Source organism: Delphinus delphis, chromosome 8, assembly GCF_949987515.2.
Source record: "Delphinus delphis chromosome 8, mDelDel1.2, whole genome shotgun sequence".
Taxonomy (NCBI): domain Eukaryota; kingdom Metazoa; phylum Chordata; class Mammalia; order Artiodactyla; family Delphinidae; genus Delphinus; species Delphinus delphis.
The window spans coordinates 85332161-85354855 of record NC_082690.1 but is presented as its reverse complement, the minus strand read 5'-3'; the positions used below and the strand labels follow the sequence as shown (position 1 = coordinate 85354855).

Below are 22695 nucleotides of genomic sequence, written 5' to 3'. Positions count from 1 at the left end.
CTTTCAGCTTTGCTTTCTGCTCTGGCTGTTTGTATTCTTTCCTGTGTATGTCTATTTTAGAGCCAGTTGAAGATTTGAGGGCATTAGGCCCAGATTTTCAGCCTCCACCTTCTGTGGCTCTCTTTTGGGGGATCTTCCCCCTTAATTTCCAGCTGTTCTTGTAACCCAGAACTCCATGTTACTTACCTCAAGCCAGTAAGACTTCAGCATTTGGCTTGAGTTCTAGCTATCCCAGAACTATACACATAGGGGTTTGCACTTGAGGGAAAAAGCCATATTAAATATATATCTCACCTAGTATGATTCCAATTTTTTAAGGGCTCAGTCCTCTCCAGTTTCTTTTTCTTTTGGTCATTCTCTAGTGCCTTTAAACAGTTCCTTTTTGTATTTTTCAGTTTATGTTTTTTTTTTTTTTTCAGGAGAGTTAGTCTGATACAGGCTACTCTGGCACTGTCAGAACTAGAATTTGGAACTTAAAAAAAAAAATTCCTCAATCTTGCCTTGCTCTCTCAGCTGGAGGGCTTTGCAAGTACTGTTTCCTTTGCCTACACCATTTTTGTATCTACTCCTGTCCTTACTGCCTCTACTTAACTCTCTCATCTGACCAGATTCTACCCCTTCTTCAGGTTTCACTTAGATATGTTCCTTAGTGAAACCTTTCTTGAGTCTCTAAACTATGTTAAGTCCTGCTGCTGTAAGTTTCAAGAGTACACTCTACTTTCCTCATCATAATACTTATCACTTACCATAACTGCATTCTTAATATCGATCTTCCCACTATACTGCAGACTTCTTGAGTATAGGAAGTCTTATTTACTGGTATATTCACAGTGTCTTTCACATTCCCTAGCATATAGTTGGTACTCAATAAATATTAATTTAATAAATGATGAATGGATGGGGTTTGGGTGGATGATAATGCCAGAAATCACTGAAGTTTTTTTATTTCCAATTATCATTCATTACTGAGGGCTCTGTCTTAGCCTATAAATTGAGTTGTGATGCTTGTATTGATAGTTTTGTAAATAATATTTATTCTAATTGAATGTTGCAAATGTCTTCCCTTAGTTATGTTTGCTTATGAACAGTGCCTGCTTGTGCTGGGCCATCACCCTGATATTTGGTATGAAGCTGCCCAGTATCTTGAGCAGTCAAGTAAACTGTTAGCAGAGAAAGGAGTGAGTATTTATTTGTTTCTCCCTTTTGGTCTTTTCATGGTTTTGATATAGCAATAATTTGCTAAAAGTATAGCACTGAATTTTGGTAATGAAGTGTAGGTATTGAAAATTTTAATCTTATGTCACTATGACTCTTAGTGACCCTCTTATATGATTAGACTACCTTAGTCAGAATTAAAATATAGTGGCTCTTCTTTAATGTATTAAAGTGATGAATCATTTAGAGTACTTCTATGATTCTTCTTTATGTTAAAATAATGGGAAAAGTCTTTGGAATTTTTTTTTTATATTTATTTACTTATTTATTTATTTGGTTGCACCGGGTCTTAGTTGCAGCATGTGGGCTCCTTAATTGCAGCAGGAGGGTTCCTTAGTTGTGGCATGTGAACTCTTAGTTGTGACATGCATGTGGGATCTAGTTCCCTGACCAGGGATTGAACCTGGGCCCCCTGCATTGGGAGCACAGAGTCTTATCCACTGTACCACCAGGGAAGTCCCTAGGATTTCTTAAGAATCCAGAAATGCATGTGTCCATAGGTATAAACATATGAGTGTGTGTTTTATTCTCTTTCAGCTTTATTGAAATTATTGTAAGTGAGCTTTCTTTTTTCTCTCCTAGGATATGAATAATGCCAAATTATTTAGTGATGAAGCTGCTAATATATATGAAAGAGCCATAAGCACTTTATTAAAGAAGAATATGCTTCTTTATTTTGCATATGCAGATTATGAAGAGGTGAGTTAAAATATTTAGAACTTTCTTGTAATTGGATTTTTTACTGCAGCACTGAATTTTTTTTCTGGCTGCTTCTTTGCCAGGCATATTACTTTTGGAAGACAGAGATAATGCAGAATGAACAGTTATTAGTCCTTAGCTCATTATATATTTATGCTCAAAGCAGATGCCTTTGTGGGGTGCAGCCTCTGGATTCCTCAGAGCTCAAATGCTGCTTGTTTATGAATATATATTTATATCCACTTCTTCTCTACCACCTTAGAGTCGCATGAAGTATGAGAAAGTTCACAGTATATATAACAGACTTCTGGCAATTGAGGATATTGACCCCACCTTGGTAAGTAACTTTACAAGTCTCTTTCCCACTTTTGCAGTCTGCTTTAATTTAAAAAAAAATTAATTTACATAAAGTAAAATTCACTGTTTTTATCGAATTGTTAGTTCTATGAATCTTGACCAATAACATAGAGTTATGGGACAACCATCACAATTAAAATACAAAACACTTCAACCACCCCACAGAAATTCCCTCATGTGACCCCCTTGTAGTCACCCCTTCCCTGTCTCCCAGCCCGACAATTGCAGATCTGCTCTCTGCTCGTTTCTTCTGTTGTTGTTTGTAAGTGCAGCGCTATGAACCAGCCACAGTGGGGCTTTCTCTAACACCTTCCTTGTGAGCATGGCTTGAATACCACATAATTGTTGCTTAATAAATATTTCTTTTTAAATAAATGGAGGCAGGAGAAACCAACATTCTGGGAAGCAGTTGGACAAGAACTCACTTTATCCTGAATTCAACTCTGTAATTGTGGTTTTCAAAGCCCTGAATTTCTGCAAAAGTGCAGCAGAGCTCTTTCAGTGGGAGGGGAAGGGGAGGGGCCGATGCGTGGGGCTCTAGACCCTCTGCCTCAAGTCAACTACAGCTATACTCCTTTTTTTGTCTGTTTATCATGGGATTCCACTGCTCTAATTGCTTGCATTTAGTCATCATTTTAAAATTCATTTAGCAAACTGATCTGTGCTATGCACTGTGCTAGATTCCAGCAGTATAATGACACATAAGTAAAATTCCTTTCCTCAAGGAACTCATAGTTCATTCATCCATCTATTCATCTGTCTAAACTGGGCAATGTAGTTTGACATCATCAAAACTGAGCAAATCAGGACCCTGCTCATAGTCACCCTGTGTACAGTCCAGAGATGTTTTTTCATTGAACAAATACTGCATACTCATGTGTTGGGCACTCTGTAGGTGCTAAGTATAAAATGACTCAAATAGTTTATCAATAAAGTTACATTATATGGTCTTTAGGAAATAGACTAGTGGGCTTTTAAAAGTAATAAATCAAGAAATACTAGCGTTTTCTAGTATTTTCACTTTTATTCCTTCCTTAAGATTTAATTTGCATGTTCTGGAATTAGATAATTGTGATGACTGCAAAACCTTGTGAACATACTAAAAATCGTTAAATTATACATTTAAAGGGTGAATTTTGTGCTATGTGAATTATATCTCAATTAAAATACTAATTTGCACGTCTTTAATACCAGAAAAAATTTGCTTGTGGATTTAAATAGTACACTATCTATAATCTTTTTTATTTCTCAAGTATTCAAAATTGCTTCCTTATACAGCAAAACGTGTTAGTACTGAAGTAAGGTGAACCTGTATGGGATGCTACAGTGTTCACGTTTTGCCTAGTCTGTAGAAAACAAATACTTTTTTTGTGTAGGTATATATCCAATATATGAAATTTGCAAGAAGAGCAGAAGGTATTAAATCTGGAAGAATGATATTTAAAAAAGCAAGAGAAGATACCAGAACCCGCCACCATGTCTATGTTACTGCAGCACTCATGGAGTATTATTGTAGTAAGGTAAGTCCTCAAATAAAATATAAAGATAAAATAATTTCCTTCATATGAGATAAATTAATTAAAAGAAAGGCAGTCCTAATTTCTGTCATTAAGTTTTATTATTTATTTATTTATTTATATCTATCTGGTTTTTTGGCCACGTTGGTCTTCTTTGCTACACGTGGGCTTTCTCCAGCTGCAGCGAGTGGGGGCTACTCTGCCTGTTAGTTTATACCTTATTAAACTCCATATTTATGAATCTGAATCCCCTTGAATGGTTTTTAGCTCTGTAATTTTTACTTAACATAATTTTAATCTCCATTTTAATTCTTAATATACCTTGTCATATTTAGATGTTATAGTTTTAATATTCTTTGAGTATCTTGTCTGACACTGCATGGAAATCAGTAGTTTCCTCTCTACTTCTAGGACAAATCTGTTGCCTTTAAGATTTTTGAGCTGGGGCTAAAGAAATATGGAGACATTCCAGAATATGTCCTGGCCTATATTGACTATCTTTCTCACCTCAATGGTAAGTAGATTCTAGATCTGTAATGGTTACTTAATATTAAACCATCAATGTCATTCTCTGAAATTATGTTGCTGGGTTTTTTTCTTTCTCAAGTGTATTATATTCTGTCATCACACCAGAACCAGGCACTTGATAGGCACTCAAATATTTGTGGCCTGTCAACTATGAATTTATACTTATTGTATAATGGTTGATGCCTTTTGATTCTGCAGAATGGTCTTTAATTTAGCATCAAAGTCCCAACAGTAATAGGGTAAAGCCACAAATCTCTAGCCACGAAAACTCAAAGATGCCCAAGTAGTAAACTGCTTTGAGGCTACTGGGGAAGATATTTCAAAGGAAACATTATGTTTATAAGCATCTTTATTTTCCTATTTTGTTGTAATAATAATGACCATCTTTTATTGAGTTCCTACCTTATACCAGGCACTAGGCTAGAGGATCTGTATATTTATGTATGTATCTTATTTAGTGTAGTTAACCACAGTCCAGGATATGTAATTTCTTGACTAAAAATGATCTGGTTTAAAAACTGATTTAAGAAAGAAATATGAAATTATGTGCCATGTAAATAATTAGATGTAAATTAGATATCACAGGTAAATATTAGTGATTTTAATGATATTTTAGAAAAATGTAGCATTCTGTATACCTAAATAGTAGAAAAGAATAAAACTTAAACATGATTTTATATTTCAGCTTAGTGATTCTACTTTCTGGAAAAGGGCTTAACTCCAAAAAGTGAGACAGTGGAGCATTTAAGACTTTTGAGCTGAGGCTAAAGAAAATTTTCATATAATTTTCTTGTATGAAATGAATGTTCCTTACCAGTTTTATATTGTTTTGCTTGATTTTTTAGAATAGTTACTAAGATGTACAATATTTTACTCTAAAATTGAGGATGAACTCTGATGTCAGCATTATCATCTTCTAAAATCAGTGTCTTAGTTTGTTTATTCATCAACCCATCATTTATTCAGTAGCTTTGGTTAGTAAGGTCTGGAAATACAAGAATAGGACTCCATTGTTACCCTCAGAGTATTCTCCTGGGGAAATCAGATGTGTAAACATAATTGCATCATCATTTGATTCTTAATTGTGGCATAAATTCTGGGGTTAGGTGTATAATGGTGTTTCAGATTTCTCATCTGCAGAATGGTTATAATAAGAGTACCTTTCATTGGACTGTTGAGATAATTAAATGAACTTTTGCATGTATTTGACTTATATATGGAATGTGGTAAGCATACAATAAACGTTAACTATTTAAGCTGATGGTGGCAGTCATGAAAAGCATGTGCTAAATTCTGTAATAGAGCCCTGAATGAATTACTTTGGAAGCACAGAGAGGAGCGTGTAATCTAAGTTCCAGAGCTGTGCTATGCAATTATGGTAGCCACTAGACTACTAAGTTTTGAGCCCTTGAATTGTGGCTAGGCCAAAATGAGATGTGGTGTAAGTTAAAATACATACTGACTTCAAAGAGATAGTAGAAAAGAAATGTAAAATATCTTAATAATTTTTCACATTGATTACATGTTGAAATGATAATTTAGATATTTAGGTTAAATAAAATAAAATTAATTTCACCTGTTTTTATATTTTTATTTTGTTTTTGTTTGTTTTTATTCTTTTAAATGTGGCTAGCAGCAAATTTAAATTATTGGATAGTGCTGTTCTAGAGGGTGAGAGAAGGCAGGATGAGATGGGTCTTGAAGGATAAGTAATCGTTTTCCTAAAGATACAGGAAAATGCATTATTCCAGGAGAACACAACATGTAATAAGCAGTGGAAAGTTATGTGGAATGGCAAAAAGTGTGTCTGGAGCAAAGCTTGGAATAAAGCTAAAAGAATAAAATGCAGGATTTACTTATTTCTTTAAGTACAGTATGTTAAGTTGAAGATGAAAGCCATGAATATGGTGCCATCTTCTTTGGTTCAATACATGTAATCTCTTGGTTTGACTTTGCATATTATGGACATGTAGTAAAACTGAATAACTGCCCTGCGGCAGTAAAAGCCAACTACTCTGTTGGATTTTAACAGTTTTATTGAGGCATAATTTATATACCATAAATGCACCCATTTAAAATATGCAGTTCAAAGAGTGTTAGTAAATTTACTACTAGATTCTTAAATTTTAATAGATCCCTTAGAGCTTAGCAAGAAGTGTCATTTTCCACTTCCAACTACAGACCTCCCGAGACTCTTAAATTTTAATCCACCTCTGGTGACCATTCTTATTCATTTTCCATTTGCATATTTATCTACCAATCTAGATATGGTACCTATATAAGAATTTAAAGTAGTTAAATATAGAGTAGTCCTGGTACTGCAAAATAAGAAAATCAAATATCTAAATTTGAGCTTGTCATCCTCCACATTCAGTGTATTTAAAAAATATCAATAGTTTGATGCTTATAATGTCAACAAGTATGCAATTTTCATTATTTAAAAAAAAATGAGATACCCGATTCAGATATCACACTTATAAATTGTTTGACATTACAACTACACTATACTATAGAAGGAGGGCTAAACTAGAGGTAAAAAGACCTGGCTTCTAGTTACGGCTCTGTTACTCAGTAACTGTGAGCCACATCAACTCACTTCATCTTTTTGAACCTCAAGCTTCCTCATCTATAAATATTGGGTGTGATAATAGTTAGATCTCTCTGCATAGGATTTTTGTGAGGATTAAATGAGATAATGCATTGTTTAATTATAAAACTGAATTTTTAAAAATATTTTAAATCTTCTTTAATATCCTAGAGGACAATAATACTCGAGTTTTGTTTGAACGAGTTTTAACATCTGGAAGTCTTCCACCTGAGAAGTCTGGGTAAGCCATTTTGAAAACTTACTGGTCGGGTTCTAATATTTGAATTGTGGTCTATGGGATGAACATTTGCTTGTTGTGACTATACGTTCCAGGAGAAATTTCCCTTCTCTCTTGAAGCTTAATTTACAAATGCCTGCCTTGCCATATTTTCATACCTGTTTAAGATTTGTTAAAAAAAATTTTTGCATACTGACTAGGATTATTTTGCGAGATGCCTTAGCAATTTATTATTAAATATTTTAATATACCTTGCTATATATCCCTAGAAATTTATATGAACAAACGAGAAGAGTTCTGAAATATTTACTTCTTACTCGAGAGCAAAGACTCTGACAAAATGAAAATTTGTTTGACAAATTATATCCCTGATTTATGGTTTTGACTCTGTCAGTTTTACAGGAGGAACAATATGGTATAGTGGTACAGTGAAAGTAGTAAGGCTTTGGAGTCTTGGGTTCAAATTCCAGCTCAGGCAACTACACCTTGGGCATATTTCCTCACTCTTGCCAATCCTTACGTTCTTGTCAAGTAGCAATAATGTCTACCAGTATAGGAATTTTGTGATAGTCCTCTACCTAGTATATAATAGGAACTCAGTGCATTACTTTACTACAAAGGTGCTTACTGACATTTATTTATTTATTTATTTATTTATTTAACATCTTTTTTGGAGTATAATTGCTTTACAATGGTGTGTTAGTTTCTGCTTTATAGCAAAGTGAATCAGCTATACATATATCCCCATATCTCCTCCCTCTTATGTCTCCCTCCCACCCTCCCTATCTCACTCCTCTAGGTGGTCACAAAGCACCGAGCTGATATCCCTGTGCTATGCAGCTGTTTCCCACTAGCTATCTATTTTACACTTGGTAGTGTATATATGTCCATGCCAGTCTCTCACTTCGTCCCAGCTTACCCTTCCCCGTCCCCGTGTCCTCAAGTCCATTCTCAATGTCTGTGTCTTTATTCCTATCCTGCCCCTAGGTTCATCAGAACCTTTTTTTTTTTAGATTCCACATATATGTGTTAGCATATGGTATTTGTTTTTCTCTTTCTGACTTACTTCACTCTGTATGACAGACTCTAGGTCCATCCACCTCACTAAAAATAACTCAATTTCATTTCTTTTTATGGCTAATATTCCATTGTATATATGTGCCACAACTTCTTTATCCATTCATTTGTCGATGGACACTTAGGTTGCTTCCATGTCCTGGCTATTGTAAGTAGTGCTGCAGTGAACATTGTAGTACATGACTCTTTTTGAATTATGGTTTTCTCAGGGTATATGACCAGTAGTGGGATTGCTGGGTCATATAATAGTTCTATTTTTAGTTTTTTAAGGAAACTCCATACTGTTCTCCATAGTGGCTGTATCAATTTACATTCCCCCCAACAGTGCAAGAGGGTTCCCTTTTCTCCACACCCTCTCCAGCATTTATTGTTTGTAGATTTTTTGATGATGGCCATTCTGACCGGTGTGAGGTGATACCTCATTGTAGATTTTTTTTAAAGTTTTTTTTAATTAACTTATTTCATTTATTTATTTTTGGCCGTGTTGGGTCTTCGTTGCTGCATGTGGGCTTTCTCTAGTTGTGCGTACTCTTCGTTGCGATACGCAGGCTTCTCACTACGGTGGCCTTTCTTGTTGCGGAGCACGGGCTATAGGCATGCGGGCTTCAGTAGTTGAAGCACGCAGGCTCAGTAGTTGTGGCGCATGGGCCTAGCTGCTGCACGGCATGTGGGATCTTCCTGGACCAGGGCTCAAACCCGTGTCCCCTGCATTGGCAGGTGGATTCTTAACCACTGTGCCACCAGGGAAGCCCTCATTGTAGTTTTGACTTGCATTTCTCTAATGATTAGTGATGTTGAGGATCCTTTCATGTGTTTATTGGCAATCTGTATATCTTCTATGGAGAAATGTCTATTTAGGTCTTCTGCCCATTTTTGGACTGGGTTGTTTGTTTATTTGATATTGAGCTGCATGAGCCTTACTGATATTTAAGTATCAGTAAGTATGTATTAAGTAAGCCTTACTGATATCTACTTACTCTCTAAGTAGAGTCTTAAGAGAATTAATTTTGGCTGTTAGAAAAGTGGTGAGGCACAAATTTGTCCCCAACGATCCGTATTAATGGGAAAAAATAGAGAGCATGTTAGATTTCAAAATATATTTTTATTCATATGTTGCCCCAAGAATGTATTCTACATTTTAATTCATGCGACTCCAAAATGGTGAAGCCACATTATTCAGGAGAAACTGGAAATCTGTCTAGGTTCCTTCTTCAACTCTTCCACCTAGAGTTTACTCTCTCTAGTGTAAATGTCTCTCTTATTGGCCACAAAGGATAGGAAGGTATGCTAAATAAGTAAAAACTCAAAAAAAAAGCCTTAAATATGAAAGTATTTAGGGTAAAGGGTTATGATGACTGTAATTTACTTTCAAATACTTAAGCAAAAACAAGATGAAGCAAATATGGCAAAGTATTAATAATGATTAAATCTAGGTTATGGTATATAGGCATTCACTATACTACTATATTTTTCTGAAGTTTGGAAATCTTTATAATAACAAAAAGAGAGATTTGTATAATTTAAAAAAAAAAAGGGAGGAAGGGAACTTAAAGATTTTTTGTAAGCCTCAAACCCAGAATAGTAAAGTATTGATTATATTTATTTTCTTACAGAGAAATCTGGGCCCGATTTTTAGCTTTTGAAAGTAATATTGGTGATCTAGCTAGTATACTCAAAGTGGAGAAAAGACGGTTTACAGCATTCAAAGAAGAATATGAAGGCAAAGAAACAGCTTTACTGGTAGATAGATACAAGTTCATGGATTTATATCCTTGCTCTGCAAGTGAACTAAAAGCGCTTGGGTATAAGGTATGTACTTGGGCTCAAGATGTGTGTAGTGTCTTTACTTTCCTAATGTTTTAGAATAGTTCATGGATAAACTTCACTCTAAAGTAAATTCTGAAATAGAAATTAATCGAGCTTTAGAATAGATTTGAAGAATAGAAAAAAGTTCAGGGATTTTCCTTGGGTTTGTGAAATATTGACTATCAACAATACTGAACAAAATGAGAATTAAAATGAGATTTAACAAACTTTCTTTCCTGGAAATTGTTAATGCCTTATATCTTATGTCTTGTGGGCAGATGGAGGAGGTGGGTGAAGGAAGAAAAACAAAAGAAAATCTGAATGTCACTTAGGTTAGTTTTTCTCTAATAGCTCTTAAGACTGATGTGTGTGTTTTGACAGGAGATCATATATAGTAATTCCTGCTATATATTTTGTAGATATAATGAAGAAACATTATAGCTTATTAAATCCATAAAGTTCCTTGAAGGATTTGTATCTTTAAAACAGGGCTCCTTCAGTGGGGTCCTTTAGGAAATTGGCTTATCTAGGAATGGAACTCTTCTGTTTGGACTACTGAGTCATAAGGAAACAAATATGGAACCTGAACTCATTCAGGCCAAAGGGAAAGATTAATGTTTACACACTCCTAGAAATAGCCCTTTCTGAGAAGACCATTGTTCTATCATTTCTTGATTTTTCTGTGTCATGTGAACAAAGACAGACCAAGATGGAAGCCCAAAGGGAAGCTATATCCACAAGAGTCCTCGATTGGTCCCCTTAAGCCAGCCGGCATTAGGATGTTCCTCACCATCACTCTGTATTTCCTCACTGCCCTCTTTTAGCCTGGGTCTCACTGGCTAAACCAGATTAAAATAAACTTCAGACCTTTTCATTAATGGAAGCTCCAGTTGTGTGCCAGCCCCATGTTCCTATTCTGAACTAAGGGGTTACTGCTCAGGGATCAGCAGGTTCTGCTTCTGGTTTAACTACTTCTTAATGAAAAGCCAAAGACATTTGAAGATTATGTGGAATTTTTAGGCTATTTCAACTTTGCCAAGATGAAAATGGAAATTAAGGAAGTTAATGAAAAGATCTTACTAAGTAGAACTACTTCTTGAATATGAATTTTCCATCTTGTATTCGTTTCTGTTCTTTTATTTGGAAAGGATTATTATACTTTTGTGTGTCACACATAAGTGAGAGAGGGAAAGAAAGAAAAAAAAGTAATTCCCAGTAGGCATACTCATTTAGATCTGCCACCAAATGCATATGAGCAAACTCTGAGAATATGAAATTCTCTTATATCCCTTGATGGTGGCAAAAGAGGCTCTTTTGGTTTTAGACAGATTGACACTGGTTACCTGTAGCAGAGGAACTTCTCTGGGATAGGGCCTCTTTAAGAGGTAGCATGTTGCTCCCTTTGACATATCTCAGAGGGTTGCTTTCAGCTCTGGCAGGCATTGCTGGGACACTGAAAAGAAGACTGGATGGGTGTGAGGTCAGAGAGGCCTGTGCTCTCAAATCCTCTACTTCTTAGCCATCTAACATTGGAGACAGCAGAACCTCTTTTGAGTGTCAGCTTCTTCTGTAAAATGGAGGTGTTACTATTTGCCTCCTCAGAGAGGGAATAAATGGCAAAAACTGACAAATAGTGGTTGCTCAACAAACATTCCTTCCCCCCTATAACAGTATTTTGGGAGTAATTTTTCATTTCATTAGCAAAATCTTATGAACTAATGTAAGTGATGATAAGCTTTATGTTAGGTTTCATGAAACAGCACCTTACTTAATCCAGCTTCTTCACTTAGAGAACCTCGTAGATGATGTTCAATTTTAGTGGAAGGGAGTTATCAGGAAAATATCTAAAACCGCAGATTTTCTTCCAAATTACCCCACCTCTACCTGGTATGTATTACCTACAAAAGCTTGTCTCTATCCTACAAGTGTCCCACCTGGCGACACTGAGTCTAATGATTCTTAACACTGGTCTTTACAGCCCTTTAGCTTTCCTTGTTAACAACCTTTACTGTCATGGAAGTTCTCGCTTATCTTTCTCCATTCTCTCTATGGTTTTAACCCAGTTATTCACAGTGTATCCTCAAGATTGTAGAATTGCACAGTTATACTCTATAAGTCCCTTTTTCAGGTTTAGGATTCTTCTGTTCTGCATTTTCAGGATGTCTCCCGTGCTAAGCTAGCAGCTATAATTCCAGACCCAGTTGTAGCTCCTTCTATAGTGCCTGTTCTGAAAGATGAAGTGGATAGAAAACCAGAATACCCTAAACCAGACACTCAGCAGATGATTCCATTTCAGCCACGACATTTAGCACGTAAGCCATGACTTTAGATCCAGTACTGAGACCTCAGTTTGTTTGTTGGTTTAACTGGAGAGGTGTGGGGGGCAAAGTAATGTGACCTTTCCATTGTAGGTTAATAATTAGACTCAGGGTCACTATGACAGGTGGTTTGGCTGTAATCTTTGAACCAAGATGAGTTTAAAATGTCTTAAAAAAGAAAAAAACAAAACCTCATTGATCCAGATTGCAGTAACCCATTTTGGCAGTGATACTTAAGACAGTTTTCAGAAATGCTGCTACATACAGATTACCTGCACAGCTGGAAACTTACTTTGGTGATGTTATTTGGTATCGTTTATACTTACTAATGGGTAGTAGCCTCTCTGGATTCTATTTGAACAGGGCCCTTATGATTAAATATGTTACTGTGTAACTGACTTTAAATGGGATTGCTGAAAAAATGACTTGTGAGGCTTAGGCATGATCTTTGACAAAAACTGACTAGCTCAGCGCCTGGGTTGCCTTATGCAAAGTCACTTGTTTACTTTTCTGCCTCCCAGTGGCCATGGGGTTGAGACTGCTTTCACTGTCTCACCCACTTGCGTTTGGTCAAACATATAAAGCACTAAAAACATTTTAAGATGCCCAGAACAAAGCAACATGACTATTTGTACATAGTAATTTATGTACAGATTACTTATGTTGGTTCATTACATGTGCAGAAACTCTTCCATCCCATTTGATTCCTACTTTTCTTTCTTTTACAGCTCCGGGCTTACACCCTGTCCCTGGTGGAGTGTTCCCAGTACCACCTGCAGCAGTTGTTTTAATGAAACTTCTCCCTCCTCCTATTTGTTTCCAGGTTTGTTCACTATTTTCATGATAGATATTTGCTCTATGGGTAATTATAGTAATTGTGTGCTTTTTCTCTTGTATCATGGGAAATGCAAAGTAGGGCTATTTTGTCAGATTATTGGGGATTAAATTTTCTTTTTGTCAAAATAGGGTCCTTTTGTACAAGTGGATGAACTGATGGAAATTTTCCGAAGATGCAAGATACCAAATAGTAAGTGATGAGTCTCCGTTACTAGAGTGGAATTCACATTGTTGTTTCCTAGGCAGGAGAGACTGTCATTCTTTGGCACTGAAGTTTCCAAAACCAGCTAGCCATCTTGCAGAAGTACAGTGACACCTAGGAGGGATCCTTTGGATCTCTTTGGTACAGAGAGGCTTGTTCATGTTCTTATTCTTCTAAGAAAAACATCATAAAAAGCGTATCTTTTCTATTCATGTGAACATGCACTATCAGGTTTGGCTTATGAAAATAATTTTATTAATTTTAACAGCAGCTTTTTTGTATTTAACTATTCAATAGTATCAGTAGTACTATCTCAGAATTTCCTAATAGGAGGCTACAAAATTATAAAGTATCCAAAGTAGTACACACATATTCCTTCACAGTAGCATACTAAACATCCTCCAACAACAGTCCTTTTTGTTTTGCTTCAATAGCAGTTGAAGAAGCTGTGAGGATCATTACTGGAGGAGCCCCAGAGCTAGCTGTAGAAGGCAATGGCCCGGTGGAAAGTAATGCAGTACTCACCAAGGCTGTCAAAAGGCCCAACGAAGATTCAGACGAAGATGAGGAAAAGGGAGCTGTCGTTCCCCCTGTTCATGACATTTACAGAGCAAGGCAGCAGAAGCGAATTCGGTGAAGCAGGCACAGAACCTGCCTCAGAAAGAAAACTCCTATCCAGGATTCCTTTTGCCTCTTAAGTCATATGTTTAAAAGAGACAATGCTTTGTTACAAAGTTCTTGGAAACAAAGTTGTATTGTCATTGGTGCCTCTATTCATATGCTTCTTGAGAAAAACCAACCAACCTATGTGAATTTTAGGATTTGGAACAGACCTATGCTCTAAGAAAAATTAGGTTTTCAAAAATGTGAGAAGAGTACAAAGTGGCAGAACCACATTTTGTTCCCGCTTCAAGGGTGTCTTGTATGTACCACTTGAAGACTTGTGGGTTTTCAACAGTTTTATTTTAAAAACTGGATGGTTTATGATTGTAAAGCATTTTATCACATTTTCTGAAAACAACAGCTGTTCTTGGTTTGCTTATGTAGAGTCCTGCCTTATTGTTTGTTTTATTTATGGCAGAATGTACGGAATCGGTTTTGTAGTTTAAAATTTTAAAAAACAATCCTTTAGAAAATAAAAGGATCTCAAAAAGTCATGTCTCTTGCTGCTGCTTTCATTCAGATTTTATCTGAAATAGCTACTTACGTTATTTAGCCAATACTGTTTAAAACTAAAGGTCAACAATGTAAGGAAAAGTCATCCTGTATTTACTATATATACACTTAACTGTTGTCCTTTCCTGGTCTTTTTTGCTACTATTTGAAAACATGAGAGATCCATTTTTAAGAGGCAAATTAAACATTTTAGAAATCTTCAAATATGAATGCATTTTTCCCAAATTAAATCTGAGGGCGATAGAACTGAGATATTTTATCTTTCATGTCTCTTAAAAGCAACATAAGTATGGGAATTCCTTTAACCACTCACTGTCTTGCTCTCACATAAACATATTTCAAAAAGTGCTCAGTATTCAAGAACATTTTTTTCATCAGCTAAACAAAGACAGCATTAAAGCAAACTACAGCCGAGTAACCAAAAACTAGCTACAGTGAGCAAAAACTTACCATAAAAATTAAAAGAATTAAGTTTTGCTCTTTTTTAGCAACGTTACCTCCTCTTGACTCATTTCTAGAAAACTAGACCAACAACTAGTTGAGCCTAAGGATTGTGATTCAGAATAAAAGCTAAAAATAAGGAAGGAAATAAGAGGAAAAGTACGAAGGCTATAAAGAGACAATCTTTGCACAATGGGTACACAATTTAGAATTTGAATTCAAGTGTGATTAAATATCAGCTTCAAATATTTCTATAAAACCTATAATAAAAGGTTATCTTGAATCACTTTCTTATATAAATTTATACATAGCAAGGTCATATTTACCTAAGTTGATCACAAGCATATGTCTCCAGTATTTTCCCAGTGAAGCTGAGAAAAATTTCCTCAAAACAAAGTCAGCTGCCTCTACTTCAGATTTTGTTATCTTCCTAAGTATCATTTTCAAGCTGTGTGGGGTTTTTTTTAATATCATGGTTATCAACAACACAATCTGAAAGGCATAAGTAGTACCATATAGCATAAACTTAAAAATATAGAGATATGGAATCTTTCCTGAAGTGCTATCTTGGGTAGTGTATTGAAGAAGACAAAATGGTTTCAAATACCTGTAATGGTCTGTAACAGTGTTCCCATGTGACAAAAGAAAGCCACGTGATTGAGTATGGAAAAATGCCTTTTTTTTTTTTTTTTTTTTTTAGCATTGTAATAAGAAAACACACACGTACACCCCTACCTACCTTGGGGAAAAGTGCTGCTAAGGACTGTTAAGGCCATTATGTGTATTACAACTGCTCCTACTACATTCATTTCTAAGACTTTTTCCCCTAGAAATTATATGACCTTTAAACTTAAAAAGGATTATTTCTTAAGAAAATATTTTCTAATGTTCTACCTGATATATATATGAACTTTTAGTTTTTAGTATGATTTTGTCTGAATGTTTGATAATTCCTTTTGTAAACACAGTGAACAAGTAGCATGATGTTAGAAATCTGAAATTATTTTTGGAAATCTATCTGCAGACTCTCATGGTATATATAGCCAGTCCTACGTGTCCAAGGTCTCTCATATATCCATATTGCTGGACCCAGAGAAATTACCAAGAGATATCCATATCTTTCCTCTTTATAAAAACAATGACAGCATCTCCCCACAATTCTAGAACTGGATAAAATTTAAGGACCATAAATGCTCCCTAAACAAAAATCAGTCAAACTCTGGCTTTTAGCACTAAATTTCGAACGAGAGATTTTACCTATGTTGCCACACATAGTAAAGTAAAAGGTTATAGCTACCTAGTAAATATAAAACTGATCAAATTGTACCACTGGAAAAGAATGAAAAAATATACCACTTTTGTCAACATATTGACCTTGGGCAATAATTATTAATTTATTTGGTAATTTTATAATCCTCTATTGGATATGCTTTCTTTAAAAAAATAAATTTATTTATTTATTTTTGGCTGCGCTGGGTCTTCGTTGCTGCACGTGGGCTTTCTCTAGTTGCGGCGAGCGGGGGGGGCTACTCTTCGTTGCGGTGAGCGGGCTTCTCATAAATTCTGGTTTTTACATTTCAGTTCCCAAAGCAAACTTCATTAAAGTTGGTAGTTCTTACTTGACTGTGACGTTCAGCAAGTGAAGTTATATTTCATTTAGTAAAAATTTCAGAAGTCTTGAAAGGTAATTCATACCAAGTAACAAAACTCAGGTACCACATTACTAAGTAAAAACTTAAATATTCAACAGAAGTGAGCTTACCAGTCTCTGGGAATAAAAGTCCAAAAAACCAATTCAGTTTACTAAATTTTCTTCCCCGTCTGAGCCCTGACCAAATTTCTGCTTCGAGCTTACAGCAGACAGTACTTTAAAAAGCAGAGGCAACAAGAATTAGAAAGGAAAAAAAAAGTGTTACTTCGATTTTAAGGTTGCTTTTAAGTCAGAAGTTGCACTTAAAGGTTCTCAATGCTTAGTTCAGATAAAACAAACACAAAAATGGTGAAATCTGACTATTGCTACCAACTCCAGACACATCTGATTACTAAATTAAGTGACATTCCATCAAATCAGGCCTATAGATTAGTTCAGAAGGCAACACAGTATGACAGAAACCCACACTAGGGGCAGTTTTAAGTAAAATTCTGCCTGTTCAGATTTCTGACACTTCTAGCTTTTTCTGAAAGTGTCAGTGAACATTGGATAGGTTAATAGAGGCTTTTAGGCCTAAAGGTTTTCCCCTCCCCCATCCCATGAAGTTGCTTTGAATACTGTGAATAAAAAGGCAATCCATTAAAATAGGTATACAATATAAAACCCAATATAAATACACAATTGCAAACATCACTGTAATTCTTTATTTAGATTATGTTTTCAATGAGATAGTGCCTTTTAATATGAGTTTCATAGCCCATCGTCCACTACCATTCAGTCATCCACTCATTTGTTCATTGATGCATTCATTTACTTCAAATGATATAGAGGTGGAAATGGGGAGAAACCACTGGGGTGGAGTGAACGGCAGCAGATACGAAAAGTAAGATTGCAGCTCTAGCACAGAAGAGATGAGAAAAGAAAATAACAGTCTTGGGACAGGACAGGAGGAAAACCTTCCCTACAGGCCTGTAAAATGTGCTTGACTGAAGGGAGGTTGGGCACCAACAGTCGAATCTGTCATGATAACAGATATGCACCTACAGGCAGGGTTATATGCTCTCCTTTGTTGCTAATAAAGTCATTCATAGTCCTTTTGCATGTACAAAGCATTCTAATATCCATTATCAAATTTAATCCTCCCAGGAAGTGTGAGTTAGGAGTATGCTCATTTTACGGGTGAAAATACAGAGCCCAAGGAAGAATGATTAGCCCAACATCACATAACCTTGCAAGAAGGCAACAGAGGAAAAACTCAACCCAGATCTTCCTCTAAATCAGGAACTTTCTGCACAATCCTACTGCAGTCTACTTAAGTTATTAAGTCCAGTCAGATTTACTACAGAATGTCAGACTTGGAAAGGCTTGTAAGGTTAAATCCAGTCCTTTCATTTTATAGGTACTGGAAATGGGTCCTGATTTGCTCGAGCTAATCACGTAACAGAAATAGGATCAAAACTCTGGTTTCTTGACAGCTCCCAGTCTTTCCACTCTACCACCCTGCCTCAAAATTAAAAGAAATACAAATGTTATACACAGAAATCAGGGCATGCCAAAATGTCACTGGAAATCAAACAGCAAACACCTATTCCCTCCCTTTGAAATTCACCAGGAAAGTAGGCTGCTCTATTCCCAGGTATCTTAAGACTCTGGAGAAAGTAAAATAAGCCACAAAAACAGAACTGCTAAATAATCCATTCAGAATTGTCAGCCAGTATGTGCACATTATGTGCCTATTGAGTCAAACTTTTTAATAACTTCTCTTCACAGAGAAAAAAATTCCTACACACCTGTCCACTGCATTAATCAGTAAGATATATCAGTGTAACTCTGACCTGAAGTATATTTATAAAGGGCTACATAAACGATCACATTTTACAGCTTGCTTTAGAATAAGATTAAAAAATATACATATGTAGAGTGAGAATCCACCCAATCAGTTGAGAGCTGACAAGGCAGCAGTCACCGCTCTAGACATTCATTCATTCATTCATTCAGGAGACTATCAGAGAAATCTACCTGACCTGCTGATATCAACCCAACTCTCAAGGCAATCAGTTCTACCCACCTGCAGTGAAATACTAGTGCCCAATAAACTCAGCACTTCCACAAGACATGTTTTCCACAAACCTGTTAGGCAGGAAACCACATCAAATGCAATCAGTATGCAGTATATAACCCAATTCAATTCTGAAGGATAATTTATACGCCAAAGCTATTTCTGTCTTGGAGGGAGAGCTGTAGGGGGGAGTTCTAAGTAGATGCTTAGCAAATGTTTCCTGAGTGACTAAATGAACTAAATGAATTTTCCTGGCCCTTAGTGATAATCCTATGAGATTCCAGGAAGAAAACTAGCTCACTTATCTTCAAAGAGCAGCAACAAAATGATTCAATATGAATATTGTGATTCTGAACTCTGCCGTCTTCATTCTGGCTTCTGTAGAATTCCACCAGTGGACACTGAGGTAGTGGGGGCCACAGGAGTCTGTGAAGCTCCCTGTTATATAGGCATCAAGATTTCAAAGTGTTCAAACTTCACTCTATGTAGGAACCCATGAGGGAAAAGAAAGAAAAAAATCACCTAAGAGTTAACTCTTACAAAGGAAATCAAAATGAAGAAACTTTGAGATTTAGGGAAAATGGCTGCAGGAGCTGGTGACCCACCCTGCATCTGTGAGGGTAACGCTCCTCTCCGGCATCCTTGGCTGCGGAGGGAGGGACCCAAACACTGAGGCTGAGGCAAGCAAGAGTGCTGCCCCCAGGAACCTCATACTCTACAACCAGTGAGCACAGATTCCACAGCAGCCTTATCTCCAGAAACAATTCCAGAGGTGACCTCATTGAATAAGCTACAAAAGATGTGATTTCGTTCTTTAAAAGTTCTACTTACCGAGCTTTCATCCCCTTCCAGTGAAACCTTGGAGGATTTGTCCTTCAGCCTAAACTTTATTAATATGACCTCTGACCACGTAACCCAGCATACATTTCTGACTGCAAGTAAAAATATTAGAAGCAAATACTTGGAGAAATCACATTCCCAGTATAACCTTCACTCCTCTGAAGCCTCGCATCACTAGACAGTGTACAGGGTGGATGTTTCCCCAACGCTGTCCCCAGCTCCACCCCAGCGCTCATCGGCTTGAATGAAGGGATTCCTTGCATGATTCTGGGAACTGGAGATCACCCAACAACTTCATGGCTCTGTTTCTAACAAAATGTCCCTGTCTAAAATACACACAGGCACATGCGCACATTTTATTTTTTTTAACAGAACAGGTCACCTGTGAGAGCCAAGCTACCCTTTCAGTCACAGGATATGTCAGGAATTCTGGTCACTGAAGTTCCTCAATAAATACTGCTCAAAAACCAGGGATCTCCTATAACTTCGTTATCCAAGAAATAAGTGAGCTGACGCTATTTTACCTGCAAACACTTAAATCCAATGCTGGAATTCGAATCCAATCAATACATCTATGTATTGTATCAGAGTGAACTTTTCAGTAAGAACTTCAGACATCTGTCCTCTTCTATATATTACACTAACATATATTAAAAAAAAAATTTCTCCTTGACTTTCAAGGCATAAAAGTCACAGAATTTTCCTTTCTCTAGATCCCATAACTGCTATCATCCAGGCTCAGAAGTAATTTTGTATAAACAAGTAAGCTTTTTAAAATCAAATAACTCTCCTCTAGAACAAAAGGGTTCTGGGGCTCCAGCTAGCCCAGGCAGGGAGAAGGCAATAAATAGTGGGTGCGGGAGGTGTGTGGAGGCAGTAAGACTATATAAAGTCCTTCCAACACAAAATACCTGAAGGAAGGAGGGCTGGGCTGGGCAAGAGACGGGCAAGGGTCTAAACGCATCAAGGCCTGGTTCTGTTCACTCTGGGGTGGCTGTCAGATACTCTTGGGTGTCTGAAAGAAAAGCGAGCCAGATGGCAGAAGAGGTCCCAGGCTCCTGGGAGAGACGAGGCAGCTACGATCATGATAGGGTGTGGGTGGAGACACACGGCAGTCCACCCGTCAAAAGCTGAGTGCTACCTACAAAACTCACGATAACGAAAAGCTTCTCTGATTTGTAAACTTGCACTCATAAACACAAACCCTCAAAACAAGCCTTTTCAACAGTGATACACAATACTCTTCCTTTTGGCATCAGTGCTGTTAAATAGAAAGGTACTAAGCAGCCATTTTCCAAAGCAACACTACAGCTGAGAACAGGTCAAGTGGGTAACACTGCTGCTGCAGGGAGCACAGGCGTTAGGGTCTGACAAGGATCTTACTGAGGATCGCATCATAGTAGGGACTGAAGACCATCTTGTTATAGTTGACCAGGCGCACGAAGTTAATGGCAACTTCCTCCAGCTCTGTTTGAACTGGACCTAATCCCCCTGGGGCTGTGGGCAATGGCTTCTGATGACTGGAGACAAGGTAGGTTTCTAAGAAGGTCAGGATTCGGGAATCTGCGACAGAAAAGAAAGCAGTTGTTTGCTTCTTGGTCAGGGTGACTTTACAAGTTTCTATTTACGCTTCAGTTTTCAGCTTAAACATTACCTTTTCGGGAAAGTCTTCCCTGACCATCCGGAGGCACCTCCCACTTCTGAACATTCATCCCATTTGTACTGTACCCCCGCCCACCCCAAAGCTGGTCCGCTCCACGGGGTGGGACCATGCTCATCCTGTTCATCATTCTCTCCCCAACACCCAGCACAGTGCCTGCCATGAGGCCTGGACACCAGGCAAAGCCCAAAATACACTTGGAAAGCAAGGATAAATGTATGAACGATTAAGGGGAGATTAGGGTGCTGCCAAGTTCCGCTCTCAGAAGAGCAAGGCACACTGAGACCAACGTTAGCCATTGTTTAAGATCATATAAAAAGTGGGAGGAAAAATAAAGCAGGAAATGCAAGTTCAAAAGAGAAGAGAAAGGGACTTCCCTGGTGGCACAGTGGTTAAGAATCCGCCTGCCAATGCAGGGGATACAGGTTTGAGCCCTGGTCCAGGAAGATCCCACATGCCACGGAGCAACTAAGCCCGCGAGCCACAACTACTGAAGCCCGCGCGCCTAGAGCCCGTGCTCCCCAACAAGAGAAGCCACCACAAGGAGAAGCCCACGCACCACAACGAAGAGTAGCCCCCACTCGCCGCAACTAGAGAAAGCCCGTGCGCAACAACGAAGACCCAACACAGCCAAAAATAAATAAATAAATACATTTATTTTAAAAAAAGAAGACTCCAGCACTATTGGCTTGTGATCTAGATTTTCCCATAAGCCCACATGAAAGAAGCCTAAGCCTCCTTCTCCAAAGCCTGCAATGAAGGCCATGGAGTTGTGGGCCACTTGCCCTACTCTGAGGAATCATTTAGTTGGATGCTTCTTTAGCCCATCCCCTTCTATGATATTTTTGCACCCTCAGCTGCCAAAAAAGTGTGTGTGCAAAGCCGCACCTTGCAGATTTCATTACAAAAGCAATAGCGGCATTTATATTAAATGAGCGTTTTCAAACTTCACAACCAGCTCATGCCCTAGGGAACCTTCTCAGGTGCAACTGACTTACATCCTTTGGAGTCCAGTAACACACTTAACTGGCTGTGACTAAACAACCTAGATGACAGGACTAAGGCAGCAGCTTAGTAGCCAGTGGTCTCTTCACAGCACTTCCCCGCATCCCCACCCCAGTTGACAACAATGATCTCGACAGTCCGAGGGCCCTGCAGCATCAGGAGGCTCCTCCTGAGGGACCTGCAGATGAAACTGTGACTAATGCGGGCCTGGGATGAAATTTTAAAAAGTCATGGTATTAGAAGCACACCCACGTCACTGGTTCAGCCTCTACTCCAGCCTAGAATCTGATAACCACAGATCATTCTGCTTTTGCCTGAAGCCTGCTAACTTTTCATTATTTATAAGATGAACATCTATCTGAGTTCGTAAAGAAGTTAAGGAAGGACTTTACAATTAAATGACAATAATTTTAAAAATTAAATATTAGATGTAAAAATTAAATATTAGATGTAGTGAACAGAATCAACCAGTGATGATGGAA

The 22695-nt window shown here is 37.4% G+C and overlaps 2 protein-coding genes across 7 annotated transcripts in view; one reads left to right on the top strand and one right to left on the bottom strand.

The window, feature by feature from the left end:
* The window catches only part of CSTF3 (cleavage stimulation factor subunit 3), a 70977-nt gene extending 55428 nt beyond the window's left edge, over positions 1–15549 (top strand). For both annotated transcript variants that reach the window (XM_060018659.1, XM_060018660.1), the window contains exons 11-21: positions 1069–1178; positions 1798–1914; positions 2177–2251; positions 3648–3791; positions 4200–4302; positions 7075–7144; positions 9832–10027; positions 12183–12336; positions 13071–13165; positions 13309–13369; positions 13816–15549. In XM_060018659.1, the coding sequence (XP_059874642.1) occupies positions 1069–1178; positions 1798–1914; positions 2177–2251; positions 3648–3791; positions 4200–4302; positions 7075–7144; positions 9832–10027; positions 12183–12336; positions 13071–13165; positions 13309–13369; positions 13816–14018 (1328 nt within the window). In that variant the 3' untranslated portion in view covers positions 14019–15549. The remainder of the gene's footprint in view (positions 1–1068; positions 1179–1797; positions 1915–2176; positions 2252–3647; positions 3792–4199; positions 4303–7074; positions 7145–9831; positions 10028–12182; positions 12337–13070; positions 13166–13308; positions 13370–13815) is intronic.
* Positions 15550–15662: 113 nt separating this feature from the next.
* Positions 15663–22695, bottom strand: part of TCP11L1 (t-complex 11 like 1) — a 35134-nt gene continuing 28101 nt past the window's right edge. For 3 of the 5 annotated variants that reach the window (XM_060018661.1, XM_060018664.1, XM_060018666.1), the window contains 2 exons: positions 20932–21111; positions 15663–19640 (listed from right to left, as the gene is read on the bottom strand). In XM_060018661.1, coding sequence (XP_059874644.1) covers positions 19417–19640; positions 20932–21111 — 404 coding nt within the window. In that variant the 3' untranslated portion in view covers positions 15663–19416. Of the gene's footprint in view, positions 21112–22695 lie in introns of all 5 variants that reach the window. The other 2 variants (XM_060018662.1, XM_060018663.1) reach the window with 2 other exon arrangements.